Source organism: Tetranychus urticae, chromosome 1, assembly GCF_039701765.1.
Source record: "Tetranychus urticae isolate SD_2017Ah chromosome 1, NJAU_TeUrti_SD_1.0, whole genome shotgun sequence".
Lineage (NCBI taxonomy): Eukaryota > Metazoa > Arthropoda > Arachnida > Trombidiformes > Tetranychidae > Tetranychus > Tetranychus urticae.
The window spans coordinates 12,355,576-12,381,880 of NC_142958.1; the positions used below are offsets into that span (position 1 = coordinate 12,355,576).

At 31.0% G+C, this 26,305-nt stretch overlaps 4 protein-coding genes and 1 long non-coding RNA gene across 12 annotated transcripts in view; 3 read left to right on the forward strand and 2 right to left on the reverse strand.

Moving 5' to 3' along the window:
- Positions 1-11,120, forward strand: part of LOC107361196 (mitochondrial inner membrane protease subunit 2) — a 43,795-nt gene extending 32,675 nt beyond the window's left edge. For both annotated transcript variants that reach the window (XM_015927957.3, XM_015927956.3), the window contains 2 exons: positions 10,714-10,819; positions 10,900-11,120. In XM_015927957.3, coding sequence (XP_015783443.1) covers positions 10,714-10,819; positions 10,900-11,028 — 235 coding nt within the window. In that variant the 3' untranslated portion in view covers positions 11,029-11,120. The remainder of the gene's footprint in view (positions 1-10,713; positions 10,820-10,899) is intronic.
- Positions 11,121-11,202: 82 nt separating this feature from the next.
- Positions 11,203-15,547, forward strand: LOC107361194 (uncharacterized). Of its 2 annotated transcripts, none has more exons than XM_015927953.3 (4): positions 11,203-11,980; positions 12,442-12,665; positions 13,494-13,659; positions 15,019-15,547. In XM_015927953.3, the coding sequence occupies exons 1-4, from the start codon at positions 11,394-11,396 to the stop codon at positions 15,182-15,184; spliced, it is 1,143 nt and encodes a 380-aa protein (XP_015783439.1). In that variant the 5' UTR covers positions 11,203-11,393; the 3' UTR covers positions 15,185-15,547. The 2 variants fall into 2 exon arrangements, with proteins under 2 accessions (XP_015783439.1, XP_015783440.1); XM_015927954.3 differs by having other exon boundaries at positions 12,442-12,482.
- On the reverse strand, positions 15,502-17,320 carry Uba3 (Ubiquitin-like activating enzyme 3). The gene is made up of 2 exons (XM_015927952.3): positions 16,724-17,320; positions 15,502-16,638 (listed from the first exon to the last, which is right to left on the reverse strand). Exons 1-2 carry the CDS (start codon positions 17,205-17,207, stop codon positions 15,773-15,775), a joined length of 1,350 nt encoding a protein of 449 aa, XP_015783438.1. The 5' UTR covers positions 17,208-17,320; the 3' UTR covers positions 15,502-15,772.
- A 66-nt stretch (positions 17,321-17,386) lies between these two features.
- On the forward strand, positions 17,387-21,639 carry LOC112538751 (uncharacterized). 6 transcript variants are annotated; one of them, XR_016198163.1, is made up of 6 exons: positions 17,387-17,581; positions 17,672-19,790; positions 19,869-19,924; positions 19,997-20,217; positions 20,373-21,141; positions 21,200-21,638. It is a non-coding gene; the product is annotated as an uncharacterized LOC112538751 (long non-coding RNA). The 6 variants fall into 6 exon arrangements; XR_003082102.2 differs by having other exon boundaries at positions 19,897-19,924; XR_003082101.2 differs by having other exon boundaries at positions 19,897-19,924; positions 20,000-20,217.
- Positions 18,650-26,305, reverse strand: part of LOC107361195 (adipokinetic hormone/corazonin-related peptide receptor variant I) — a 28,253-nt gene continuing 20,597 nt past the window's right edge. Inside the window, exons 2-3 of the mRNA XM_015927955.3 lie at positions 20,250-20,448; positions 18,650-19,370 (exon numbers count right to left, since the gene is read on the reverse strand). Coding sequence (XP_015783441.1) covers positions 18,952-19,370; positions 20,250-20,448 — 618 coding nt within the window. The 3' untranslated portion in view covers positions 18,650-18,951. The remainder of the gene's footprint in view (positions 19,371-20,249; positions 20,449-26,305) is intronic.

Genomic DNA, 26,305 nt, shown 5'->3' on the forward strand with positions numbered 1-26,305 from the left:
GTTTACTGTTGATTCATAACCAGAACAAGCCATTGGTAAGAAATGCTGGGAATGACTTTACATAATGCATGATAATAGTGATAATAAAAAGCAATAACTTGTAATGTCAATGATATAGAGAAGTGGAAAAAAGAAGTAGAATGAATTTTATTATCAAATGAAAGATTGAATGGTAACTTTGATTGTGACAGTAAAAAGTTTCAATATGATGAGTTTCAACAGCAAATTTATGTGTTGCCATCATGAGTATAATGATAGTAATAACAACATACAAGTTTCGTATCAAGATTGGTTTTCGCTTCGTCAACCACATGAAAAGCCAAAAATATAATGTTCGTGATGCTCTGTTGACTTTTCAAACGTCAAACTCTTTTTTTCCATTTCATTTTTTCTCCCATTTTTTCGACTCTGAATCAGAATTTCCAGTTTTTTTTCCTTCTCCCTTGCCTCATCGTTTCCCCCTTCATCTTTTGTTTTCCAATGTATTTACTCGACTTCTCTAACCAATAAATCTCACGAAAAATTGAGCCAACATTTTCATTCTCTGCCAAGCTTTACCTAGTAAAAGTCGATAAACATGAAGCATTTGTTATCATTTTTGGTCCAATTTTGTCAAACTTTGTTCGACAAAAAAGTTGAATAAAAACTCTTTCAGCTGATAAATAGTTTAGTGTTCAACTCAAGTTGCTTTTTCTTGAAAATGTTTCCATATTTTGCTCAGCTCATTCATCATGCTCATTGAGTTTGCATATAATGATTTACCTGATTATTCTGATTTTGCAACTTGAACCAACTTCGATTTGCAAGTCAATAAAATAGGAAAAAAAGTTTATTCAAATAGAAAAAGTTTTTATCCAATTTATAGACTCAACATTTTCATTGAAATACAGTTTTACCTGGAGATGATTCAATATCGACAATTTATCTGTTAATATTAATTGCTACATTCATCTGGAAACATTAAGTTTTAAATCCAAGTTTGAACAATTTGCAAGATTCACTTTTAAACATGACAAATTTGGTTCAATTTTTCTTCCTTTTCTGTGTAATTTTCATCCTGCTTGGTTCATCTTGTACAACTGAGATTTATTATGCTTTACATGATTGATTGTGAGAAGAGAGAAAAGGGTGAAAAATGATTAACTTTAAATTCCATTTTAACACCCTAATATCATGATAATAGTGAAACTAGTCGAGTATCTAGAAAAGGTTCACATTTTGAATTGAAATTGCATTTAATGAAATTTTATTTTCCATGAAATACTGGAGAAAAAATGTGTTTAATGATTCTTCACTAAATATTAATATCACCATCATTATCTTTATTATCATCATGAGAACATGAAATTCTTAAATTAATGCAACTTGCAATAGTTGATAGAACAGATAATGTTCATTATTAGTTGGAAGAAGAAAAATTCACAATAAATGAAATTCTTGCATTTCTACAAAATTCAGCTTCAATTCTTATCTGAACTTATCAACTAGAGACTGGAAACTTTTCCACAAATCATGATTTTCTCATTGATGATGGTTGAATATGCCAAGTGAATCTGTTTCATTTAACTGCAAACATTGAATTGTTTTTACCTTCAACTGTCGACTTCATTGTGACATGAAATTTCTTGATTAGCAATGATAAACATTTGAATTGACAAAAAAAGTTCAATGTTTAAAGAGAAGCTGAAAAGGCTGAAAAAGTAAATTAAATGGTGAAATGAAATTTGTGTAAACTTGAATTATAGTGTTGAATAAATTTACTTTTGATGAACAAGGGAGAGAAAAAAAGAGGATAAAATGAACTTTGATTCCATGGTGAAACATGGTGACTGTCAATGAATTCCTGAACCTTGCTATTTCCATTTTTGACTCTCTTCCCATTCAATTGTAAATTTAATCTCATTTTCTAATGTGATTTTATTCCTCTTGTTTCAAACTGTTTTTTTTTCTTCTTCGTTTGTGTGTGTTTCATGATAATCATGATGAAACTGGTGATGATGCAAATGAAAGAGAAGAGCAAAAGTAAACTTTTTTTTGTTACTTCTTTTGTGACTGTTTTTACTAATGACAACCTTTCATCAACTGCAACTTTGAGTTTGATCTTTTTGCATAAACTTGCATGATGAGGCTGATTATTATTATGGTGATGATGATGATCATGTTGGTGGTAACACGAAAAAGGATTGTATCAAAATAAACATTCAGAATTCAGCATGTTTTCGAAATGAAGATTATCTGTTATTTAGACTTTTTCGTCATGGAAAAGTCTTGAAAAGCTTTTAGCGATTGAATAATGATGAAAGGATGAAATGTTTTTGTGATTTTTGCACAATTGAACCACAAAAAGGACATCAATAGGTTTGAGATTAGCTGAATATCGATTAAAATGGATAGAGAAAGTGGTGCACTTGAAGTGATTGTTTTTTGCCACTTTTACCTTCTTTACTCTTTCCTTTTTCTTAGTTTGTCCGCTCTATTTTCGTTGACTTTTGTCGCAGCAATTTGATGTTCACTTGATGCTTTCTTTGATAAACCATACGACAAAACTCGGATCACAAAAATGGTTCTTTGAAGTACAAACAAAAAGATGTTAAATGGTACAAAATCCACAAAAACATCTATTCATTATCCAGCTTCATAAACTAGGAAAAAATGTTTACAGTCGCACATTGAGTTAAGAGTGCATTTTCAAGCAATAATAATGCATTTGGTTTTCGTTTGAAAAACGTACAATTGGAATTGACTAACAGATAATTGCAAGAAGCAACGAAAAGATTGGTCCTAATCGGTAAATCAGTTGCGTGATTGCAAGTACAGAAAACTTGTAAAACAGAAAAGGTTCGAGCAAGCCGACCATCTCAACTTACCTTGACTTGAGACGTTTGCTGCTCTCGGTTGCAAGGGTCCAGACTTTTAGCCTCTTAGCTCGAGTTGCCTAGAAATACAATGTTTTATCAAAGGTTCTGCAATAAATCAATTTCTTGTAATTGGTAATCTGAAAAGTGACTAAAATATTGGACAGAAGAAAGCACTGAAAAACTTACGGTACTACGGTCTTAAATCTTTAAAGCTTTTTAATTCACCGAAGCTAATGATTCGAACAGCAGATTTTTAGCTTCTGAAGCTACTTATTTATGACCAAAAAGTGCGTTATATTATAAAAATCGTATTATTTCCAATAGCGAAGTGTTATGGTTGAATATGAATTTTGCTCCATTCTCAGAGACCGAGACTTTGGTAAGAAATATTTTTATCAACTGGATGTTTTTATTAGGAGACAATTCATCAGATGCTAATGATGCAATTTATAGCTGAAATAGAAATGAATTGAATCAAACGAGGCCAACAAAAGGAGCGTTATCAATCATCAGGTTCATCAATTTCTGTATCAACTAATTTTTTATCCTCGTCATTAGTTAAACAATAAAATAAGTTTTAATGAACATGAGAGTTTCAGAATATAGTGAAAGGCAACACTTTGATCACAAATTCATTAACACTATCAAACAATGAACAACTTTTTTTTCTCTTCACTCTTTATTCTCACACACTAAATATACTGTTAACAATAAGTTAATCCTTTGTGATACACCTATTTTTATCAATTCTTGCTCCAACTCTATTATCCTTCTCCTCCTCCTCATCATCACCAACATCCTTCTCATTTTTTTCATCCCAAATCTTTTCATTCCCATGATACAACAGGGAGTGAGGCACAGGGAATAGAAAAAAATGTGAAACACTTTTTTTCCTTTTGTTTCCTGTCCTTTTCATCCTCATCCTCATCATCATGTTCACAATGACAATGAACCACATTAACACAGCCTAACCAGACCCACACTCAATCACTCCTGCCCATCACACAAAAGAGCCTCTGATCAACATTACATGATGAGTAGCAGTGTACCTTGTATTGAACATTAGAAGGTGAGAAAAATAGAAATGAAAAAAAGATGAAAAAGAGTCAATGGAAAGGTAAGAAGAGAAAAAAATGTTGAAAATGAGGTTCATCATCATGAGCTTATTTTTTGCACTTTATCATCTTACCTTTACTTACTCATCATTGTTTACTAGATTGTTTTTTGTCCTTCAATATAAAGTTACTTGTTATTGACTGTCGAACAGATTAACTTGAAGATTACATTGTCCAGTCTCACCCAATTCCAACTTTTGTTACCTTTACTCGAGCCTTTGTCCAAGTAATCTTTAACATTACAGACTCTTGTTACCAAAGACTGTACATATAGTACTTGCATGAGTTTGAAATATTGCACAAACTGAACAATAATGAATACCTTGTCAAGAATGTTTTATAGTCGTTACAAATTGCGATTCCAAGAAAATAATTCAAAGCCAAAATCGAAATAATTGATGGAGAAAACAAAGTTTTTGCACCAAAATTTATCAAAATTTCATTCGTTTTGCATCAATCAGAACAGAGATAAATCGACTTTTACCTGAGAATTTTTTACCTTTTAAATACTTTTTCATTTTCGATTGATTTTCTGTTGAGTTTTGGGAATTTTTCATTTGTGAGTTTCGATTTTGACCTAATAGATTGCACTATTAATTTAACATTTTATCATGTTAATTGATGTCGATTGTTTAGACTAAATACTTGTGTGAACAATCAATCTGTTGCAACGATTACTTTCATGCTGATTACTTTTACAATTTGCTTTTAGTTTCTTCTTGTTCTATTACTTCAATTAAGTTAATCTTATTCCAATCATTATTCTTTGTCTTATTTTTGTAGCTGTTATTGTTATTGTTGCTGCTCATTTTATTGTAATGTATCTGAATATAATGGCATGAAACCCTTTTAAATTGAACAACTCTGAGTTAAACCTAATCCTTGTTTCATGTTAAGCTTACAATGTTAATAGATGAACAAAATGTTGGGTTATCTAAGCTTTATTCACAATCAATTGGAATCAAATTAATGCGCTTTAGTCTCAACATTTACCATTAACCATTCAACCAAATTGTTTTCATTTGTTTCCAATCAAAAGGATTAGGTCACATTAGAAGTTGAATAAAAAGAACAGAATCAACTGAAATGACGCTAGATTGACAAATACAAGTTTAATAAAAGAATATCGATTAAAGTCAGAACGAAAAGTTTAGCAAAAAGCGATAACCAGCCATTCAGTGTACACTGTGGGGTATTTGAATGCGTTGACGTTGAAAAGTTATGTAAAATATGATGAGTCCAGAATTTTGTGCAAAAATCCAATAGTTTTGATAGCCTACTAGATAAATCGGTCTATCCTATTCGCAATTTGAAAAAAATTTCATCATTTTCTGATTGTGATGATTCAGCTGTCCCTCCTCTGACCATTATCTTATTTTCACTCATTCTCCAAACTCCGATTTTCTTCTAAAATGGCTTTTAACATGGCCTTTCCTGGTTTATGTTTATTGAATGTCTATGTCTCTTGCTGGCCAAAGCACATGCATGTTTCAGTTAAAAAAGGGTCGAAATTAAATTACCTTGAATTACCGTGAGATTTCAAACTAATAGTTATTTAATTAAATGAATATGAGGTATTTAGTATCAACCGTTCATGAGTTAAGATTAAACACCCAGTAAATAAAAAAAGCTGGGTATTTGCTCATGAACATTGCTCGAGTTATTCACATTTGAGTTTCCAAACTTCGTTATTTGAATTTTTATTTTTTATGCAAATTCGCATTTTTATGCGCTCACTGGGGCTTAATTAGTACCGAAATTGATTTTTCATCTTTTATATCATAAATTTCAGTTTAAAAAATGCAACTTAAATGTCAATAACTCAAGCAATGTTCATTACAGAGTGTTAGAACTCTATCAAAAAGATTTTTAGTCTTTAAAAATCATGTTATGACCTCGAATTGACCTCTAACATAAGTAGCAGCGATTTCCGAAAAATGACCTTGAATGACCTTGTCCTTTAAACATAAAAAATGTTGCCCGATCTCACTATATTCGATTCCTAGGGCAATAGCATGTTTGGTTGCAAAGTTATTGGCGTTCAACATCATACTAAGTAGGCAGTTTTTGGAGCGAAAAAATAACATTTCAAAACAAAACCTATATTTATAGCGCCAATAATAAACCAACCAATTCTGCTTGCTGAAATTTGCGAAGGCGATATAATACTTCTGATTTATTGTCCGATGTTTGTGCGCGTATAACTATTTCATTTCTCCAAAACGCACGGACTCAAGCGAAAATTATCGTAATGTCAAGTCTCTGCTAATTTCTAAATTAGCTCATGAAAAGAATGGCTCAATGTCTATAAATCTTATACGTGTGGAGGACCACATGAGTTTACGATTACAGGGGAAATGTCATGGTCCTACTAACATTCTGCCTGGATGCGAATATTTCTCATAGCATCGGTTATCTTAGAGCTGCTGTATGTGACAAGAATTCCATAAAATTGATCCAAGCATCTATTGATACTATTTATATTACGCCTGTGCTAATATTGAAGTCACTGCAAAGCGTGCCAAAAAAATAAGCGATCGCTGAACTGGAAGTTTAAAGTAAATAATTAAAGTTAGATCTTTCAAACTGTGAATTGCCCTCCTCTTGTATCCTCCAAAATCTTTATATGACTTTCAAATGACCTCTGAAGGTCAAATCATGTTTCGAATATAAAGTTGAAACGTAACCTGAAAGTTGAATCAAGAAGGGCTATGGCTAATTGAGTATGCCATATTGCCAGTTTATTATAGTTTCAAAGGACCATCTTGAGCTTTACTACGCACCGATAATCATTCTTTAATTCTTAAAAAAATACAAATCAAATATAAGTTATTTGGCATGTTTCGTCCATGAGATACTGAACGGTGAGTTGATAAGGCTCATAGGATATAGCTTTGTTCATGCAAATAGGGTAATAACTTAGATAAATAGAAGCATGAAAACTTTGTTATAATTGAAGTATTAATAATATGCTGAATTCATAGCCTTTCATAAAATTTTGCCTTCAAGATTTATTGTACAAAAAATGTAGTGCCACTAAATGTACCGCAATCGGAAGTTTTTAACAGATCAAACTAAATACATAGGAGCATTATTTCGATGAATAAACTCATTTAAAATCTTGAAGGTTTGTAAATCAGGTTTTGAATTAGGTTCCACAAAACCGAAAATCAAAGCTGCTGCTGGCAACTTCTTTCTCCATATCTCAAATTGAATAAAATTATCCAAACAAAAGCAATTTAATCATACTAGAAATGAGTTGAAATTAGCTTTTTAATGCAAAAGTTTTCACTAAAAATGGAGCTAAAAATGATAAATTTCACCAAAAAATCTTTTCTTTTCATTTGAAAAGCAAACTTTAATAACTAGCAAAAATTTTCAACTCGATTCTCGATTGGCAATATTGAAGTTGAAACTCTTCAATTTTCTGTTCAACATTAAACTGATTGATTATTATTACCTGTAATATGGCGAAAAAAGATCAGGAAAAGAAAAGGAAAAAGCTAACATTAAAAATAACTTTCCATATTATTCATTATAACGATTATTACCTTAAACTTGACTAAACTTTATCCAATATTTAGACGCTAAAAATCAAGAAAAGAGTAAAACATCGAAACTGATAAAAAGTTTGCAAATTATTAAAAACAAAACAGTTATGATGGAAATTTTTATTCTGTAAATTCATTTTCCAATTACTTTTATTTTCTTTAAAAATCAGTCAAGAACAAGGAACGATGAAAATATGAACTTTCATGGATTTCAAGATCTTCTGTTGATTCTCAGTAATTTTTCCTCTTCCATACTGGAACCGCCATGTTGGTCCAATCATTTCTTTCCATTTTCTTCTTTTTACCTTTTCGATTGTTTTACCTTCTTTGCCTCTTGAGACATTTCAATCTATATCTTTGTATATCAGAATCATCATGTTTATCAGTTATTTGAGGGAAAAGCAAAAGAACTTGTCAAGAAAAGAAAAACATTAACAAGTTCTGATGAGTTCAACTTTTCTTCATCTTCACCATATTCTTGCCATTCTGTGGTTTCGACTCTTTTTTATCATGTTGATTGTTGTTTCATTCAACTTGGATTCTTGTGAGAATAAGATACTTGATTGATTCAACTTTGCCTTCATGATGGGATAACTTTTGTCGATACAGAACATGTAATTGCAAACATCATCTTGAATCTTTCATTACCTGTCATCAGGAAACTCTTTACCAAGAAAAGAGAAAAAAAGAGAAGAAAAGTTTTGTTCCAATTTTCATGAATTGAAAGTTTTCTTTGGCCATAAATATTTATAAAACATTTGAACCTCACATTTGGCTACATTTTACAATACATAATATTCATCAAAACTTGTATCAAAGATATGAAAACCTGAGAAAAGGTAACAAATAAAAGTTTAAATAAGTGATGAGTTTCTCACCTCAACTCTATCATGAATAAGTATGAGAATATAAAAGAAAATTTCAAGCCTGGAATGAACAGAAAAAGAGTGAAAAAAACTTTGAATAAAACTTATCAGATTCAGGGATTGAATAGAAAATGTTGAGCAAATTTGTTCATTTCAATGTCGATTCATCTTATCGAGTGTTCTTTTTGCCAACAATTTTGGCGTTTGCAACTTTTGCAAATTAATGGAACCTTATTGAGGCAATCAAAGGTGATTAAGAGGAAAGTCTTGGAATTGATGAAAAAATCAAAATTCATGAGATGAACAAAAGATTTTTTTTCTCTAACAGTTCATTAGAACAGTTTTTATTCATAAGTCGACTCTTCACTCAGCACAAAATACCGTTTCTTAATTAAACTTTACACAATCAATTAATCACTTTAATGATACTTTTGACAAAAAATTTGCATTTCCTTTCATTAGAGGCTTAATTAATGCATCTTAATTGAACATCTTAGTCTATTAATTGAGATTGAAACATCTCAGCATTTTGCCATCTTTCATTATTCACTTGAAACTCAGATTCACAAGTTGAGTGTCGATTGAAAGTTTTGTGCTTTTCGATGTCAATCAATGCTTTTTGAAATGTTGACTTGCCGTGAAGCTTTTGAGAAGCTTTGACAAAATGAAATTGATTTCAAATCTTTCAATCAGATATTCATTTCAATCAAAAGTTTAACTTAGAAAATGAATTTCAAGTTCACAGAAGTAATAAAAATGAACGTTTTCCGTTCAACTAAGGCCAACATGGAAACCATCAAAAGGCATTAAGTTTATCACAAGGAAAAGGTTCACATTTCATCTGACAAAAGTATCAATGATTTTCCAGATTACTGTTAGTTATTGGTGTAAACTGGGAGGGATGATAATGATGAGTGTGGAAAATAATAAAATAAAATGTAGATAAAATGAAATAAAATAAGTAAAAGGAAAATGAGAAAAACTGATTTTGACATGAAATTTCTTTTCGTATTTTCCTTTTCTTACTTTTTTCTTCTTCTTTTTCTTATATTTCTTTCTTTCTGTAAACACTTTTCCAGGTTAGTTTCATTTGAGTCAAGATTGATGTATATTTATCCGTTCAATTCAATCCTCAATGTCACTCAATGTTACCTTACATCATGTAACTTTCAGACTTTCCTCTGTTTCACATTTTTTTTCTCAACAAGAAAAAGTTTCAATAAACTTTAGCTGCTCATTTCATTGCTTCAATCACTATTAAACATTTCCTTTTTTATCAGCCTCAAATTGTTCATTCAGCTTTGTTCAGGTTAATATCATTTGCCAACTTTATTTCATTTAAACGACTCTTAAATCGTTCAATTAAAGAATGATAACTTGTGATAAAGTCGTTTCATCTACTGACGGATTCGACCCAAAGTAATTGTACAATTGACTCGAGTCTTTACCTTCATCAAGAGTCGCTTTGACCATTAACTGTCTATAACTCATATTGAATTACCTTCCAATATAAACTAAAAATCTTAAATTCCTTCACCGATTACATCGACATTTAGTTCAAGAATGGTTCAATCATTTTCTTCGCCTTCAATCTTCAATTTCAACCTAAATACAGCTTTTCATCTCCATAAAACAACAGCTGAATCTTTGACTCTGACCACCCAAAAGCTTTCTGGTTTTATCAAAATTTTGGGTTAAACTCAAAGAAACACATTCGTTAACAGATTTCTGAATCCAATTACGATTGATCAACAATCAACTTTATTTATTACATTTCCTTGAGTCTGCTATTTAACTCGATCTTATTGATTATCACAATTGCTTGTATTTAATTTCATGAGATAATAAAATGTTAAGAATAAGTCTGGTTTCTTGATTTACATTTTGATGATTTTAAATGTAAATCGAGTGACTTTTTGTCGTACAATTTACGTTCAATTGGAAGCATTTAATTTAATTACATATTTAACTTGAAATGTTTATCATCTATTGAAGTTCATCTTGTATTGTGAACAATATTTACAATAATGACTTTATTTATATGCATTATCCATGTAAACAATCATTTACAAATAGTAAATTGCAATTTCTATTTTTATTAATTTTCCAAGAGATTTGTATTTTCATTTAGTTGGATAGTCGTTAGTTTACATGTTTTTGGTTAAACTCATTTTATATCCAATTTTACTTGAACCCCTAATTCAATAGTAATCTCAATTACAAATCAATATGAAGCATCAGTTGTACAAAATAATTGGAATCCTTGGTTTTGGGTTGATCAACATTTTTATTTGCTCATTTTACCATCATTTACCTTTTCCAGGCCAAGAAATTTGTATGAAGATGACATTATTCAAATACCCAGCGGACATTGTTGGATTGAAGGTGATAATAGTCAAAGGAGCAATGATAGTAATCATTTTGGTCCGGTATGAATAATCATTAACTTACCTTTTTTAATGTTGATGTCTTTTGAATACATTTTATTGACTTTTACACATTTCCAAAGGTTCCTATTGGTTTGGCGAAAGGCACTGTTTCCTACATTATTTGGCCTCCTTCACGATGGTCTTCGGTTGACAATTCATTGACAGTTGATAAAATTAAACGTCGATCAACTGATGGTTTAATCATTTGAATTTTGTAGCGTAACAATTGAGCTTTATTTTTGGTTAGAAATAAATGCTGCCATCTTCTGATTACCCATTAAACGTCTTGTCTCTCTTTTTACTGTCGTCTGATTTTCTGTCTCTCTATTTTTTTCTCTCTCTCTTAATCTCTGTCTATCTGTTTTTTTCTGCATGTATGCTGCTCTTGTGTATGAAAATAATAAACAGACAATAATGTAAGAGGTTGATATAGATTGTGATTGTTATTGTGTTATTATATCAGTTATTTAATAATTACTGTGATTCTAACCAAGTGGAAGAGTCAATTGTATCTTCTCAATGCAGGCAGCTTAAAGGATAATAACTTAAGTTATCTGTGCGAGAATCAGGTACAATGTTTGGTGTTCCTGCAGCTAAAGGGGTTGTCTCGTCACCTCCTCAGCCATGGATTAGATTCAATGATTCACCTACACCATCAGAGAGCCCACAAGCCAATCAACAGTACAATCAACTTTACCAAACGGTCCAGGTACAACAACAACAACCCTACCATCGACAATCCAAAGTGTCATCCTTGTCACCTTCACTGTCAGATAATTTTTCACCTAATGATAATCTTAACAATATTCCCAATGGTATAAAGTTGGCCAATTTTGATTTTAATGCTGCTTCGATTGAAAAAAATCCCAAAATTTTACACCCAGTTGCCCTTAGAGTTTCACCCGATGGCCAATTGGTTACATATGATTCCAATAATGGCGGCTCCTCATCAGTACCCGGTAATAACAGTAGTAGTGGCAGTAGTAGCAGTAATAGTAATGACAGTAGCAGTGGCATGTGTTCTGGTAACAACAATGGCTCCAATAGTCGCACTGGTAACGGTGGTGGAATGATTAATAACTGTGGACCAGCATCATCAATATTTCTCAAAAGCCTTCCTTCATCAACATCTCATTTAGCTCAACAAGAATCTTCAACCAGGTAATCTTGATTTTCAGCAACAATGAGAGTTTTCCGTTTTGCTCGATTGGTTTGTAAATTGAAAGAAAAAAGCAAGAGTTACAATTATTGTTTCACTCATGTTTAACTTTGCTGAATTATTAATTGTTTGAGTTGATTGATTTTTGATCAAAATCATCAATATCTGTCCTCATATATTAATCTATTAACATAAAAACACTCTCTCTCTCTCTCAAACACGCTAATCACTATTAACTTATAACTAGGCTTTGTTTCCTCAATTTTTCATGTACTTTAATCAACTGACAAAACGATAAACAACTGTTTGCATGTCTTTTGCTTTTCTTTCATGACATTTGTAAGTTGAGTGTTTTGAATAATATTTAAACCATTATGTAACTATTTATATTGACCTTATTCTCATTCTTGTTTTCTTTTCCTCTTTTTTCTCTTCTCTTCTTTCTAATAATAATTCTTAACAGCTCGATCCAAACAACAAGTCAATCATTCCAACCGTCAACCGGTAAAAAGGATCTCCTCCTTGCACCTCCTCCGCCACCTCGACCTCACCGTAGACCTGGACATGCTCGCAGCTCATCACTTGATCTCAATTGCTTGGAGAAAAGTTTACCCTCTGCCTGTGCCAATCAAGGCCGTAAATTAATTCCTAATTGTTCCTCCAATTTATCTTCTAACAATGCTCTTGGTTGGTGTTTTCTTTGAAACAATGCATTGCGTTATAATCAAACAGTGCGTTATAAAACTAGAGATCGGTTTTAACTTATCAATCTTGATCACCAGTTGATCATAATTTATCACAATTACTATACCATTTACAACTCTTCATATTATGGATTAACAGTGAAACTTAATCCGATGAAAGATATCCAGCTTGTTTACATAACAGTTGATTATGCTTTAAATTGAACAAACAAATTGATTTTTCAATTTAGATTTTACCGTTTTCTGATTTATAACGTACTTTATGATGCATGCAATTACTCCTTATCAATATTTGTCCCAATTAATCTAACATAACATTTCTTTTGCTTAATCATTACATCAGAGTTGAATACTGAAGGATAGAATAGTGTTAAATTTCTTTCAAATGATTACCATTAGCAAGTTATTTCTTATTAGTAGTTTAATTTGTATTTAAACGCATTAAGTATCATTGTTGGTAGAAACCGTAAAGATCTCTATTTCATCGAATCTGTTCTTTAGTTACTCTTCAGTTAGTTATTCGCCATGCTATTTGTTCACTAGGAAGCTCAATTACTTGTCAGTTATGTAAATATGGTGTGATAAATGTTATCCTGCCAACAATTTAATTTCCAATTTTCACCACAATTCATTATTATCTTGGTTTATTGTTCAAATCCAATTATCTCGGTTTCCTTGCCTTCATGCTACTTTCACTATACTAACATTATCTTGATCACCATCCATCTTAAAAATTGAATTTTACCCATTTCCATCATGCTTCAGATTATCAAAACTTCTAATCATTTCTTTTTATCCACTTCTTATCCAGGGCTGACCAATTTACCTCCAGGAGTAGACAAGAAAGGGGCATTCACTGTTTACAAAAAATTTGATCATTCAACAACAATCAAGGAAACAACAACCAAAGAAAGCAATAGATGGTTGGAAATTTTAAAAGCTAAATATCATCCACCTAAACCTGTTCAAATGCCAAGGTAATTGGTAAATTTGATCAACACTATTTAGTCTCATCACCATCATCACCATCTAACCCAATCCAACCCAATTACCCCAGTTTCTTACTTGAACCAAGAATGCCTTCAATACAATTAACTTGATCTCTTGTTGATTATGCATGTTTTAAATAATGATGACAAGTCAATGAGAGTGGAAAAAGCAAGTGAAACAAAAAATTCATTGATTTCTATTAGTTAATCGATCTGATACAATATAAATAATGAATTGATTTATTAATAACCAAACGTGTTACTCTTGTAATTTGAAACGATACATAATATTTCTTTTTAAATCGATTGATTGCATGCAAACTTGCCTTATTTTTAATTATTACCCTTACTTTAAAATGTCAGTATAATATTTTCAAGAATCACTTGTTCTCTTCCCTCTTTGATTGCTCTACTGTTTCATCCCTTCATTGTCTTTACATTAATATCGTTTCAAACCTTCAGGTTTAAATGATGAAAATATATCTTAACATCAGACTTGATTGGTTAAGCTCTGTTTTTGCAGTTTTCTGATTATTACAGTTCTTTCACTAAAGAAATCAACTTTCGATATAATCCATTCTTCACCATCTTTATTCTAGGTTTGCCATACGAAACATGATTTATCTTGATTATTTTGATCGATTACTCGACTCTAGCATCTATCGTTGGAGAAAAGAATCAATTCAATGCCAAGGTTACAGTCTTTTCAGTCCTTTCTATTATCATATCTTCTGAGCTTTACTGTTACCATATCTTCATCTTGCTTTTCAATCTCCAAATCCACTACAATTTCCTTTAACAGGAAATTAATTTGGTTTAATGTCACTAATTTAAATCTTATTTTTGCATTAATCAGTAATATTGTTAAAGCTTAGGTTGAAATGCATTTCTTTTTTGTTCAACTTTCACTTTATCACAATTTTTTTCACCTGATTACCAAGGAAATATTTCATTAAATTGTAGTAGTTTATTTAAACCATGCTTGACAGATCAAGCCTGACATTGAGTAACAAACTCTGACAGATTGACTAAACCTCACTCATCATGGTCATTACCATTATCAATATCAGATCTAATCATCTGACATAAATCATTGAATTGGCAGGTCAACAAATTAATATTGTTATTTCGCTGCTTTCGTTTTCCTTTTTTAACAACCTTTTTGTTTCCTTTACAATTTCATCGTGTTCAACGTCATTTCTAACATGCATTATCAATCATTCCAATTCACAATCACGCTCTTTTGTCTTTTTTTCACTTTTATATTCTTTTCTTTTCCATTGCCATCACATCATTATGATCATCTTCATCTGTCTAATCTATATTTTTGTTTCCTTTAATTTACAGAAGTATTTATGAATTGTTTCAAAACAAAGAGTTGGTTGACTATATTCAAGATCTTCAAGAACGATGCTATCGTCTGGAATCAATGAATAATGAACTCATACACAAAGTGGCCAATCTTATGGAAGATCAATCATATCATGGTGATTACAAAAGATTGTCCAAGTGATATTATGAAACAAAAGAGAGAAATAACGTTATTATTGTAATAGAAAACAAGGAAACAAATTATTGCTATTAATATTATATTATATAAGTATACATATTTACATATATATATAAATATGAAAAGAAAAAAAAATATATATATATTTGTGTGTTTACATTGTAAATTAGCCAATTGTCAATTACAAGTTGATGCATGAGAGATCCTTCAAATTGGTCATTATTACTGAATACATTCTGATATTAAGGAAAAACCAATCAACTCAATTTGTCTATAGAAACAAAGCCAAGTGAAATTTAACGTGGAAAGATGCTGCGATATGAAAACAAAAAGTGTAATTAAAATTTATTATTAATTTATACTAAATAGATTCTGTCGACTTTTTTTTCATCATTTAGATCACTTTATTTGACTCGGTCTGTTAAAGTATAGTAATGTTAGCTTTTGGTGTTAGAAGTAAAAAGACTAACTGTGATTTAAAAATATATTCAGTTCAATTATATTGATAGGGTCTTCTTAACATACAGAGAAAGGCGTATACTTCAAGAATGAAGCTTGGAAAAAAACAGAAGTTAGAAATAATCACAATTTTTAAGACGACGATGATGATGATGCTGACACTGATTGTGGATCATTGCTAGCTGAAGGCGGTTTGAGTACGAAAATTGATGTATTTGGACGAGTAACATCAGCCACAATTATTTCCTGACCTGAGGACAAATTGAGTTCTCTTAGAGATTTTTTTAAATTTACACGAGTTTTCTCTTCTATTGAGGCAACTGATTGCATATATAAAGTACGATTCTTGCCGTTAATCATGGTTGTTAGACCAGGAGATTTCATAGCATATTTTTCATCGTTGACAAGTAGGTCAATAATCTCTTGTAGTTGTGATTCCAGTGATAAGTTCAACTCTTGTGGAACTCGGCTGCATGCAAGACAATTGGGATTTCGTTCTGCTTCATAAGTATAAGTGTAAATACTATCTACATCGTTGAAAACCATGTAATTATTCATTGCTGTACAACAACTGGTTGTTATTTTGAAAACTTCGGTGGAACAAACAGCAGCAATAATCGCATTAGTTGAGGCAACAGCAGGTATGATTCGTTTAACAACTCCTTGAGTTAACCGATAAGTAACACCATTAATATTAAACTGTGAAGCTCTCTCAGCAGATTTTTCGTAAATCCATTGAATATGGCTTGCATCATCACCATCGATAGCTACATCGCCGAATGGCTTTTCGCGATTCCACAACAAAACTCGTACATACTCAATGCAATGTTCAGGAAGCCTTGGAGTATTAGCAATAGTACACAAGGGATAATTAATTTGTGGAGGGAACAAATCAAGAGTACATTCGATGCAGGCTGTCATTCCAGGTATTATTACTCGAGCATTTCCTTTGAATCCTTCAGATCCTCCATCAACAAGGGGTATAATAGAACTTTGATCTAAAAGGAAAATAAAAATTATATTGAATAATTTACTAATATAAACGCCAAGAACTATTATTGCAATAAAACTGACACAACGTACCTAAAATTCCATCATCATAATTCAAAAGGCTACAAACCATGCCATTTATCCATCGCCGAGCCACAATTGAATCAAGACCCAAAACAATGACATGAAAATTTCGATAGAAGTCGGTATCAAGATCTTGAATTTTACAAAAATATGGCTTGACCTTAACTCCAGGAATCCGTTCGTTAATTACTTTGGCAGCCGTTTCTGACTTGGAGCATCCAATGTCTTTTTCTCGGAATAAAAACTGTCTATTCAAATTGGATAAATCAATGGTGTCCATATCAATAATGGAGATGTTCATGAAACCCATTAGAGCCAAATCTTTCAACAGTTCACATCCTAGGCCACCACAGCCAACAATTAAGATCTTACATTCCTCGAGAACAAATTTTAAAGCCTCTGATCCAGCTTCATAGTCACTTTGACAAAAAGGTCCATTCCGTCCTAAAATTTTTCGCAGGTGAGTCCATCGATTACAAACGTCAAGTGGCATAATTTATTGCAAAAAACAACGACAATAACGAGACACAAATAACAAGAAGTTAATCAAAAAACACCTTTTGAAATAGCATAAAAAATCGGCATTACAATTACTCACAGCTGTAATCTTACCAATGGTCGATACTATCGAAAGTTATATCGATGAAACTCTAACAATAGTTCAACGAACAGAAGTAAAATGTTGAATAATTGATTAATTAAACAATTTAATTAAAGCTTTTGCGAGCTAAACAAAGGTTAAATTAAATTAGTGCCTTGACTTATTTTGAATTATTTTGATCCAAACCCAGTTTGAACAAAAAATTGATGGCAACCAGAAAAGCTAAGAGATCTTAAAGATCCAAAGTTACAAGTGGAAAGAATGCGGTAATTAACTTTTACTTTTTTTGTGTTTACAATTTTTGCATTAATTGTTGAATAATCGAGAATATTTCATCAATTTTCTGTGCACACAAGCTCTCTAATTATGCTAATTTGAAGAGTAAACAGAGTCGAGTTTCAACTGGTGGAAATTATAATGAAAATAAAATATCAACAGAGCAAAGATTCCGCGTGATGTGTGTCCTCTCTTAACCTCTTCTAAGATTGCTGATGATTCTTTCAAGATGAAAATAACTGTTCAACGTTAAAACTCATTTAGTACGAAAAATTTGATTCTGATGAGGGTAATCATGATCCAACTGATGAAGTAAAGGAGGAATCAGTTTTGTTTGTGAAGAAAGTAATCAAGTATAAATGAAGAAGCAAACATAATTGCAAGAAATAGTAAAAACCAAATCTCGCTCTTCTCTTATTTTGCCTCTCAATCTTAACATTCATTCATCTTTTGATACTTCTCAATTAGAAACTCACATTTTTTCTCATTTCACTCATGGTCATCATCTTCTCTAAGACGAGAACCATCAATTTCAATGGACATCATCCTTTATTTTTAATCTTCAGAGTTTTTGCCTGACTTTGTTCATTGTTTTCCTTGCTTTTTTCACCTTCAATCAGGAATATTCTGAATTAAATTTCAACCAACAAAAGTCAATAGTAAATTAAAGTTTTGATTGGAATGTGGAAAGCGAATAATTAAAGTAAAACCAAATAATCATGGAAATGTTGAAGCAAATTCACCAGAAAAAATTAACCAGAAATTATCCAGAATTGGAAAAGGTTTGCTTCATAATCAATCTAAATCAATTTGGGTTTACTTGACAAAAGTCAATTCCTGTTAACAACTGTTAACTCGATATCATTAATCATAAAATGAAATGTTGCTAAAAATACATTTGATTTTTGCCAACAGTCCATCATTAACTGATTCATATCTACTAATTATTAAATGATATTCAATCAAAACCAACATTTTTCATTAATCAGTTTCAATTAGCTTTTTTAATGTCAATTTAACGTTTCGTTAATTTCATTTTGTTAATAATATAAACATCATCGGGAAGAAAAAGAGGAAACAAGTTACCATTTTAATAATGGATACAAATGCATTAATAAAAACAATCTTCAATCAATTAGCGATTAAAATTTTCTCAGTAAATTAATCTATACATAGCATAATAACTGTTAATAATTATATTTATAATTATCTTGTTGAGCATTAGTGCAAACCCATTTAGTAAATGCGAAGTTTAAATAGTATTGAAAATTGCAATTGATCAAGTAGCTTATCACCAAGTGTTGAGTATCAACGGGTCCAATCAGGTAATTACAGGTCCAAGGTAGGTAGTCAACAGAGGCTAGAAAAATGTTTCACGAGTTGCAAGTTTAGAGATATTATTTCCTCTAATAACGTTACTTCCATTAAGCTTGATACTATTGTTATTGTTCAAATTGTTTAAAGCAGAGTTATTACTGGTTTTATTTCGCCTTTTGGTAAAAAGATGGGAACTATAAACACATGGGTTTATCACAGAATTGAGAACCGCAAAGCAAAATAAAACATCCATGATCAATATATTAGTTGATTGGTAAGAATCTGGATTAAATTGAAACCAAAGGACTACATAAGTATAAGGAGTCCAACAGCAAACAAAGGCCAAAGCTACAATTGAAGTCATCCTAAGAGTCCGTCTCTCAGCTCGTTGATAAACATTGATTCGTTGTTCACCATCATTTGTTGGTCTTGAAACATCTGAAACCATTTCCATTGTAATATCTGTACACCAAATAAGACATAAAAAGGAAACAAATTAATTTATGAAACTCATGAAGCAGACAAAAGTACATTAAAATAAATGCCTTAATCTGCGGTAAAAGGAAATAAATATCATGGTTAACCAAAAAAAATCAATCACAAATCACAAAACAATACAATATAACCTAACAGAACCAGAAAATATCATTTGCTATAAAATAAAGAAAGCAGCGCCAACAAAGAGTAAGGTTACTTTACTCTTTGAGCGCCAAAGTGAAGTGTGATTAAGGGTTAACAGCAAAGATTATACCCGCCATCTTGTCTCTTATTTTATCAACTTTAAGATCTTCATTTTTAATAAATGTTATTATTCCAGTTTTAAGAAACGGTTAGACAGTAACATCTAAATTTTTCAAATGAAAACGTCTGACAACCCAAAAGGTAAGAGCTTTTATTCAACAGTGACTTTTAACGATTTTTGTGTTTAGTAAAAATGTGATTACATCTATTTAATGTCAGTTTTTGGCTCATTTTTCAATCCTCTCAGAGACAATTGTCGGTAAGCCTGTTTACAGGTAAGTTGAATATTGAGATTTATCTTGGATCTGATTTTCACTCGATACAATTTATTTTGTAACCCTGTCTAGTAGCAGAAAGATTCTGGTTGTAAGCAAACAAAGTCTGGTAAAGCTGGTATTTAGTCATTACATCAAACTTTTTCTCGCTTAACCATTCATTCATTACCAAAAATATGAAGGTAAAAAAATTAATTTCATGCTAATGGCTGTTTATGTGCTTCAAGTGAAAAGGATTCAACGAAAGGAAAAGGGGAAAAAGGACTGAATTTGTATTCAGAATATTAAAAAAGGTAAGAAAATTTATTGTTAGCTTATTACTTACTTAACTCTCTTTGTGAACTGAGAGCTGCAATGATACGAATGTAGCAGAATAATGTTACAAAAAAAGGCACAAAGTACATTATACAGAGAGTAAATATTTGATACACTTTTTCTTTCCATTCAGCATCAAAATAACCGGAAGAAAGGCATTGTGCAAATTCCGGGTATCGAGGATGCCTTTTAATGTGAAATATGAATGCCTATGGAACAAAATGAAACATCAAAATTAGTGCCAAAAAAGAGACCAAAAGACACTTGAAGAAGCTTGGAACCCAACTGGACTGGCTATTATTTTCTGGTTTTTTTCTGGTTCACTTGTTTTTACAACATGGATAACAATGTCATTTCAAATGATATCATCTTGTAACACTTTGTTACTCTTGTAGTTGATATATTTGATGTTTAAACAATATTTATCGGTAAACGCATATTTTTTGCTCAAATTTGAACCTTTTTTTCAAATAACCAATGTTATGTTACCAATGTACATTTGTAATAATTTGACAAAGCCTTTAATCTTTTGAAAATCATAACTTGTACAGTTTTTTCATGTTCAACTGAGGGGTTAAAGATGATTAATACCTGAGATTTATTGTTATGTGATCAAACATTTTCATGCAATTGTTTTACATGTAAACGGTATATTTATTTTTAGTTAAACATGTTATACTTTAACCTTTTTTCTTTACATTGTATTACATGCAACAATATTCAATTATTAACTGCCTTCGAGCAAAGGTAACTAATATTTTTAACTATTTAGTAGTATGTAAACTGTGCAATTGTAAACTCGAAATGTTTTGGTAAAGAGTTAATCAATTGGAAAGGAAGGAAAAGTGGAACAAATTAATTCAACCAGTCAATTAGACTACAATTTCAATAATTGCCTCAAGGTGAGTAGGCTCTTTAGTTTGTTATTGCTAATTAACTAACACTTTGTTATATCCAAAGGTCAACAATGCAGTTAATTACAATCGAGATAAATTCCATCAACTTTGCATATTTGGAAAACCTGGAGTTTTCAAAGCTTATCAACCCATAATCGAGTCATAATCATAACCAGAGATGCTAATCACTATACTACCAGAGAAGATTCAAAATGAGTTCAAGTCTATTCATGCTTGTGATAAATGTAAATCGAAAAGCTTGATTTTACACATTATTGACATTGAAGAATATTCAATGTCTGTACTTTGAAATGCAAAAGTGTCATGGCATTTGTTTGAAAACAGTCTGTCGTAAAGTCTAAATGAAGTTGATTAATCCCGCTATTTAAAGTGTTCAACTTCCGATCAACAATGTCTCTTCTCGAAGCTAATTCAGCAAGTAGTCATTTGTAAATAATTACAGTGTACAGTTTGACAATAAGTAGACATAAATAAACTTATCAGCCAAATTCCTTCCCTTGTACCATTTCCTTCCAACAAAACTATTCACCAAAACGATAATAAATGTACTAATACAACTGCTGTGAAGGACAAGAAAAAAATACTGTAAATGGGGAAATTAAACAAACAGATTATCATGAGAAAATCTCCTCGACTGATTCAGTTGTAAATCGTAATCAGCAATTCCATAGATTACAACTTGTAAAGCGACTAAAATGAAAACAAATCAAAGCTTTTCTGTAGACAATGTTAGAGTTAATTTAATTTTTAACTTTTATATCTAATGATTAGAGGAATAAAAACGAAGAAACTTTCATCATTATATCAAACTATGCAATATAAGACTTGGAGTGAACTGGGAGTTTACTTTTCCCGGATTTAAGGTTCAATATTCTGAAAGTATATTTCCGTTAGTATAAACTAATCCAAGTCTAAATGATATCATTGAATATCAACTTAACAAGACTTCATGTTTCACTCATCTGTAAACCTCATCTTGTTGTTACAATATTTTTTGGTTATCATTTCATTATCATTATTATTGTTGCCAAGTCAACTCAATGCATTAACTTGATCATCATCATCATCCTTTCCATTTCCATTAACCTCATTCACCTACTTGTACCATTTGATTAAACCTCTTCAATTCACTTTCATAAGACAAAAGATTTGAAAGCAAGTAAAAAGCAAAGACTGCAAACAAAAAATGATAAAAATTCAAGTTGAATTGGAAATGTTGAGTTTTCAATTTTTGTTTTTCTGTTCAATTTCATGATAATCAAGTTAAATTATTCATCATTGGTAAAGCATAAAATTAGTTTGCAATTGGCAAAATGAACCCGAAAACAATGCTCAACAAAAATACATTTTTCCTCATTTCTGTTGCTCTTTTCAAATTAAACCTTTTCCCATTTTACTAAACGTTAACCCCATTAGCTAAATATCATAAACCTGGGAGTTAAAAGTAATTGAGATAATAATAAAAGTGTAATAAGAGGTAAAATAATACCAATAAACACGAGTTTACCTAATAGTTGACTATTCAATTTGTTGAATATCGAGCAATAAATTTATAAACAATTCAATTTGCCCTTCAATTGATTGATCATTTGTAAGTTTAATGTTATTACACTTGGCGTTTAAGCTTACACTTTTAATATGCTAAAAGCTCTGAAATTGAACATTCAACTCATTGTAATAATTTCTTTAATCGAAGCTAAAAATTTTAGGTTTCATGTTACTGTATCAACATTATGAAATTGTAAGATTGAGGTTAAAATTGCAAGCTTGATCGAGATACAAAGGAATGAGATTCAGAACTGAATTGAAAATCTCTCAAGTCTCATTGATCTATCAGCATGATTCGAGAATATCGGACTTCTCTTTGTCCTTCATGTTATTAGTTTTGCTGTTTAATGACAACTTTTTATTGGTAAAATTGTTGAGATTGTAAATTTAGTTCTGGTTGACAATGCATTTCTTGTTTACTCGATGGCAATACCAATGATGGTCAAGTAAAAGAATAGCAACTTTTGTCTTTTCATTCTTTACCTGTCATTCAATTGGTCACTTCAACAATCATCATCAACCTAGAGGCAATATTTACCCTGTAAGATAGAGTAGCATTTATTGTTGATCAAAAACTTGATGAAACTTCAGAAAAAAATGATGAAAACAAAAGCTGCTTATTACATCCATTTTCATAGGCAATTTATTGCATTAAGTTAATTGAAGTTTCTGTTTGCTAATTGACCAACAAAAGTGCCACAAAAATGGTCAAAAATAAAGTGACAAATCAAGGAATGACTAATTCGCCAGACTCTCATTTGTTATTTTAATCACTTCGACTGTAAGATTTTAAGAGTTTTCCCTCTTCTGCAAATCAGTGAATTGCGGTCGTAACTGTAATGAGATGAAAATGCTTCTTTTCTTGACAATCTTCTAGTTTTGCATTTTCATCAATCTTATTAATTTGTCTTTAATTTATGCTGTTAGTTAATCCATTTAGCATGGTAATTATCAGAATAATTCTTGGTTAAATGAACAGTTTTGGTAACTGCAATTGAAAACATTTTACAAAGAATATAATTCAAGATATGATTAATCAATTTTCGTGTTTTTAGATGAAAGTTACACTCGATTGAAGGGATTGATTGAGCTTGCTAATGATTCTTATTTGAATTGAGATTGTTTGGTTGTAATTAGTCTGCTTTAACTATTGAATTTGAATAGTTTAATAAAAATTTGCTATTTTTCAATATTATATGAAATGAAATTAATAATCAAAACATTGTTTAGTTCAAGCCTTTTGTTGAACTTTAATTAGAGTGAATTATGATTTCGATTCCATTGTTTCAATGATTCTGAAGAAAATGAAATTAAGTTTTTGTTTTTTACACTTTTTAGTTTTAGTTTTTATTCACAACTCAAGTTATTCAATTACATTTGCCTGTGGTTTATGATGGAAGATAGTTTTGTCATTAAAAATTCAATTTACTTTTGAACAGTAATCAATGTAATCAATAAATCACTTTTGCCGATTAATTGTGATGGAATACTGAACAATAAAAAATGATCAATTAATACTGAACAAGTAAAATCGCTTGATAATTGTGTTGCTGTTCAATTCAATGCGACGCCTTTAAATGATCCTCTGACTGTTCATTAATCATATTCAAGTTTACAATTTTGTCATTATTAGCAAATAATTGTCACAATTTATCATTGAAAATCAAGTTTCATTTAGTCTCGACTCTGGAATTAATGATTCGGAAACAATTTTTTGCATTCAGACTGAGCTCAAATGTAAAATGAATCTTTGTTCAAACAATGCAATCAATGGATTTCATTGCATAACAGCTCATCCTAGCATTTGTTAGTTAGCTGCGAATCAGTTGATAAAACAAAACAATGCTATTGATGAGACCAATAATTTGAAACTTGCAAAAGATGAAAGCCGATACCATAGAAGTCTTGTTTCACTAGCATAGCTTTATGTCGATAGAAAATTTAATAACTTGCAAAGGTATTATATTTTGATTAATTCGCTCTTTATCCAATTCATTTCAAACTAAGAGTGCCAATAATTTACATAGGTGGCTTAGAGCAAAACTTTAAATGGTGTTCTTTTGTAATCTTATTGATATCAAATTCAATTGCATGACCTCCGTTTAGTTTATACAGTATTGAAATGGAGTTACATTTTTTTACTTATATCTTTTTCGCATTTTTGATGTCCAAGAATCAAAGGATCAATTTTTACAAATAAATTCAAGATTTACTGCTTAATTCATCGAAGTGTTAAAGAGATAAGGTAACGAGATATAACTCCACGTTAAATGTTGTATTATGCATATGTGATACACATTCAGAAACATTTAAAAAGCAAGAATCATTGGCTTAGTGTGTGATTTGTATTGCCACGAGGGCAAGTTTTATGATAATTTTCATGAAACTTCAAGAACCTTTACACTTCGTTTGCGCCTAAAAGTCTATGAGATTGACTCAAAAACATGAAACATCAAGAGAGGCTTGTTATCATTTATATAATACTTGCTAGTGATGCTTTAGTCTTGGGCAGAAGCTTTGGTGATTATTAAAGAGGATTAAGAGGAATGGGTTTCTTTATCCGAGTTTCGAAGGTTTTTATCTGACAAAAACTTGATTAGCACTCAACTCAGCTAACGACAGATTCTGTTCCCAGAAAAGCCACCAAGATGGGAATGGACTGTGAAAGCGCTAAACGGCGCAGAAAGCAAAAAATTCAGGATAAGCAGAGGAAGAAACCCAATCTTCGTATCGTCGGTAAGAGTGGGATCCTATTCAGTTTTATCAGAACCAGAGAATGTTCGATCTGTAAGATCTGACTCACATCCACAAGCAAAGTCATAAAGCCAATGAAACTTACATGATGAATTTTGAAAACTGTTGATGTCAGTCTGTATCAAAAGTTAGTCTTGTAATCATCTTCATCAAACTCTTGCTTTTCAACCTTTGCCTTGAATGTATTGAACCTATCAAATGGTAACTCAAAGGCACAATAACCTAGTTATAACAACTCATTGAACTAACAATAATTTGAATGATAACTTATATCACCATGAAGTAAAAGGGAAACCACGTTTTCTTGCATTAAATGCTAATAATACACATAAGTATGAGTTGGTTCAGTTGGAGTCATTTCTTGTTATCTTCACTCTCATCTGGCAAGCAAAAGTTTTGTCCCATTTTTATTGCAATAATTGGTTGAATAGAGGTAAAAATGAGAACATAATGAAACAGATAAACAAGTTGAGCAAATATAAAAAGATTAGTCGGAAACTGAACTAACAAGGATAATGTTTCCAAAAGCTTGTTACATCTTATTACATCATAAACGACCATTTTATTCAGAATCATTTTCATCTCGCATTGGAATGAGCGAAAATAGAAAGTCAAACCTTTCATCTCTTTTTAATGATTTTACCAAAAATAAACAGTTTGATTCGATTTTCATTCTTGATCCAATCTTGCTGCAAGTTTGATAACGTCAAACAATGAACGAAATAGTTGACCAATCATGAAACTTTATCTGACTTTATTTGATTAAATGCAAAACCCGTTTAGGATTGAATCATTAGTTATCCAAGAATAGAAAGTTTCTTGGACTGACAAGTAAACAATGTGTGTA

Bases quoted from the DNA above. Each gene is read 5' to 3' on its own strand.
- Uba3 (XM_015927952.3), bottom strand. From the start codon at position 17,207: ATGCCACTTGACGTTTGTAATCGATGGACTCACCTGCGAAAAATTTTA. The intron at 16,639-16,723 runs GTACGTTGTGTC...TTTTCCTTTTAG, and splicing joins TTATGATGATGGAATTTTAG to ATCAAAGTTCTATTATACCC.
- LOC107361194 (XM_015927953.3), top strand. From the start codon at position 11,394: ATGTTTGGTGTTCCTGCAGCTAAAGGGGTTGTCTCGTCACCTCCTCAG. The intron at 11,981-12,441 runs GTAATCTTGATT...AATTCTTAACAG, and splicing joins CAACAAGAATCTTCAACCAG to CTCGATCCAAACAACAAGTC. The intron at 12,666-13,493 runs GTTGGTGTTTTC...CTTCTTATCCAG, and splicing joins ATCTTCTAACAATGCTCTTG to GGCTGACCAATTTACCTCCA.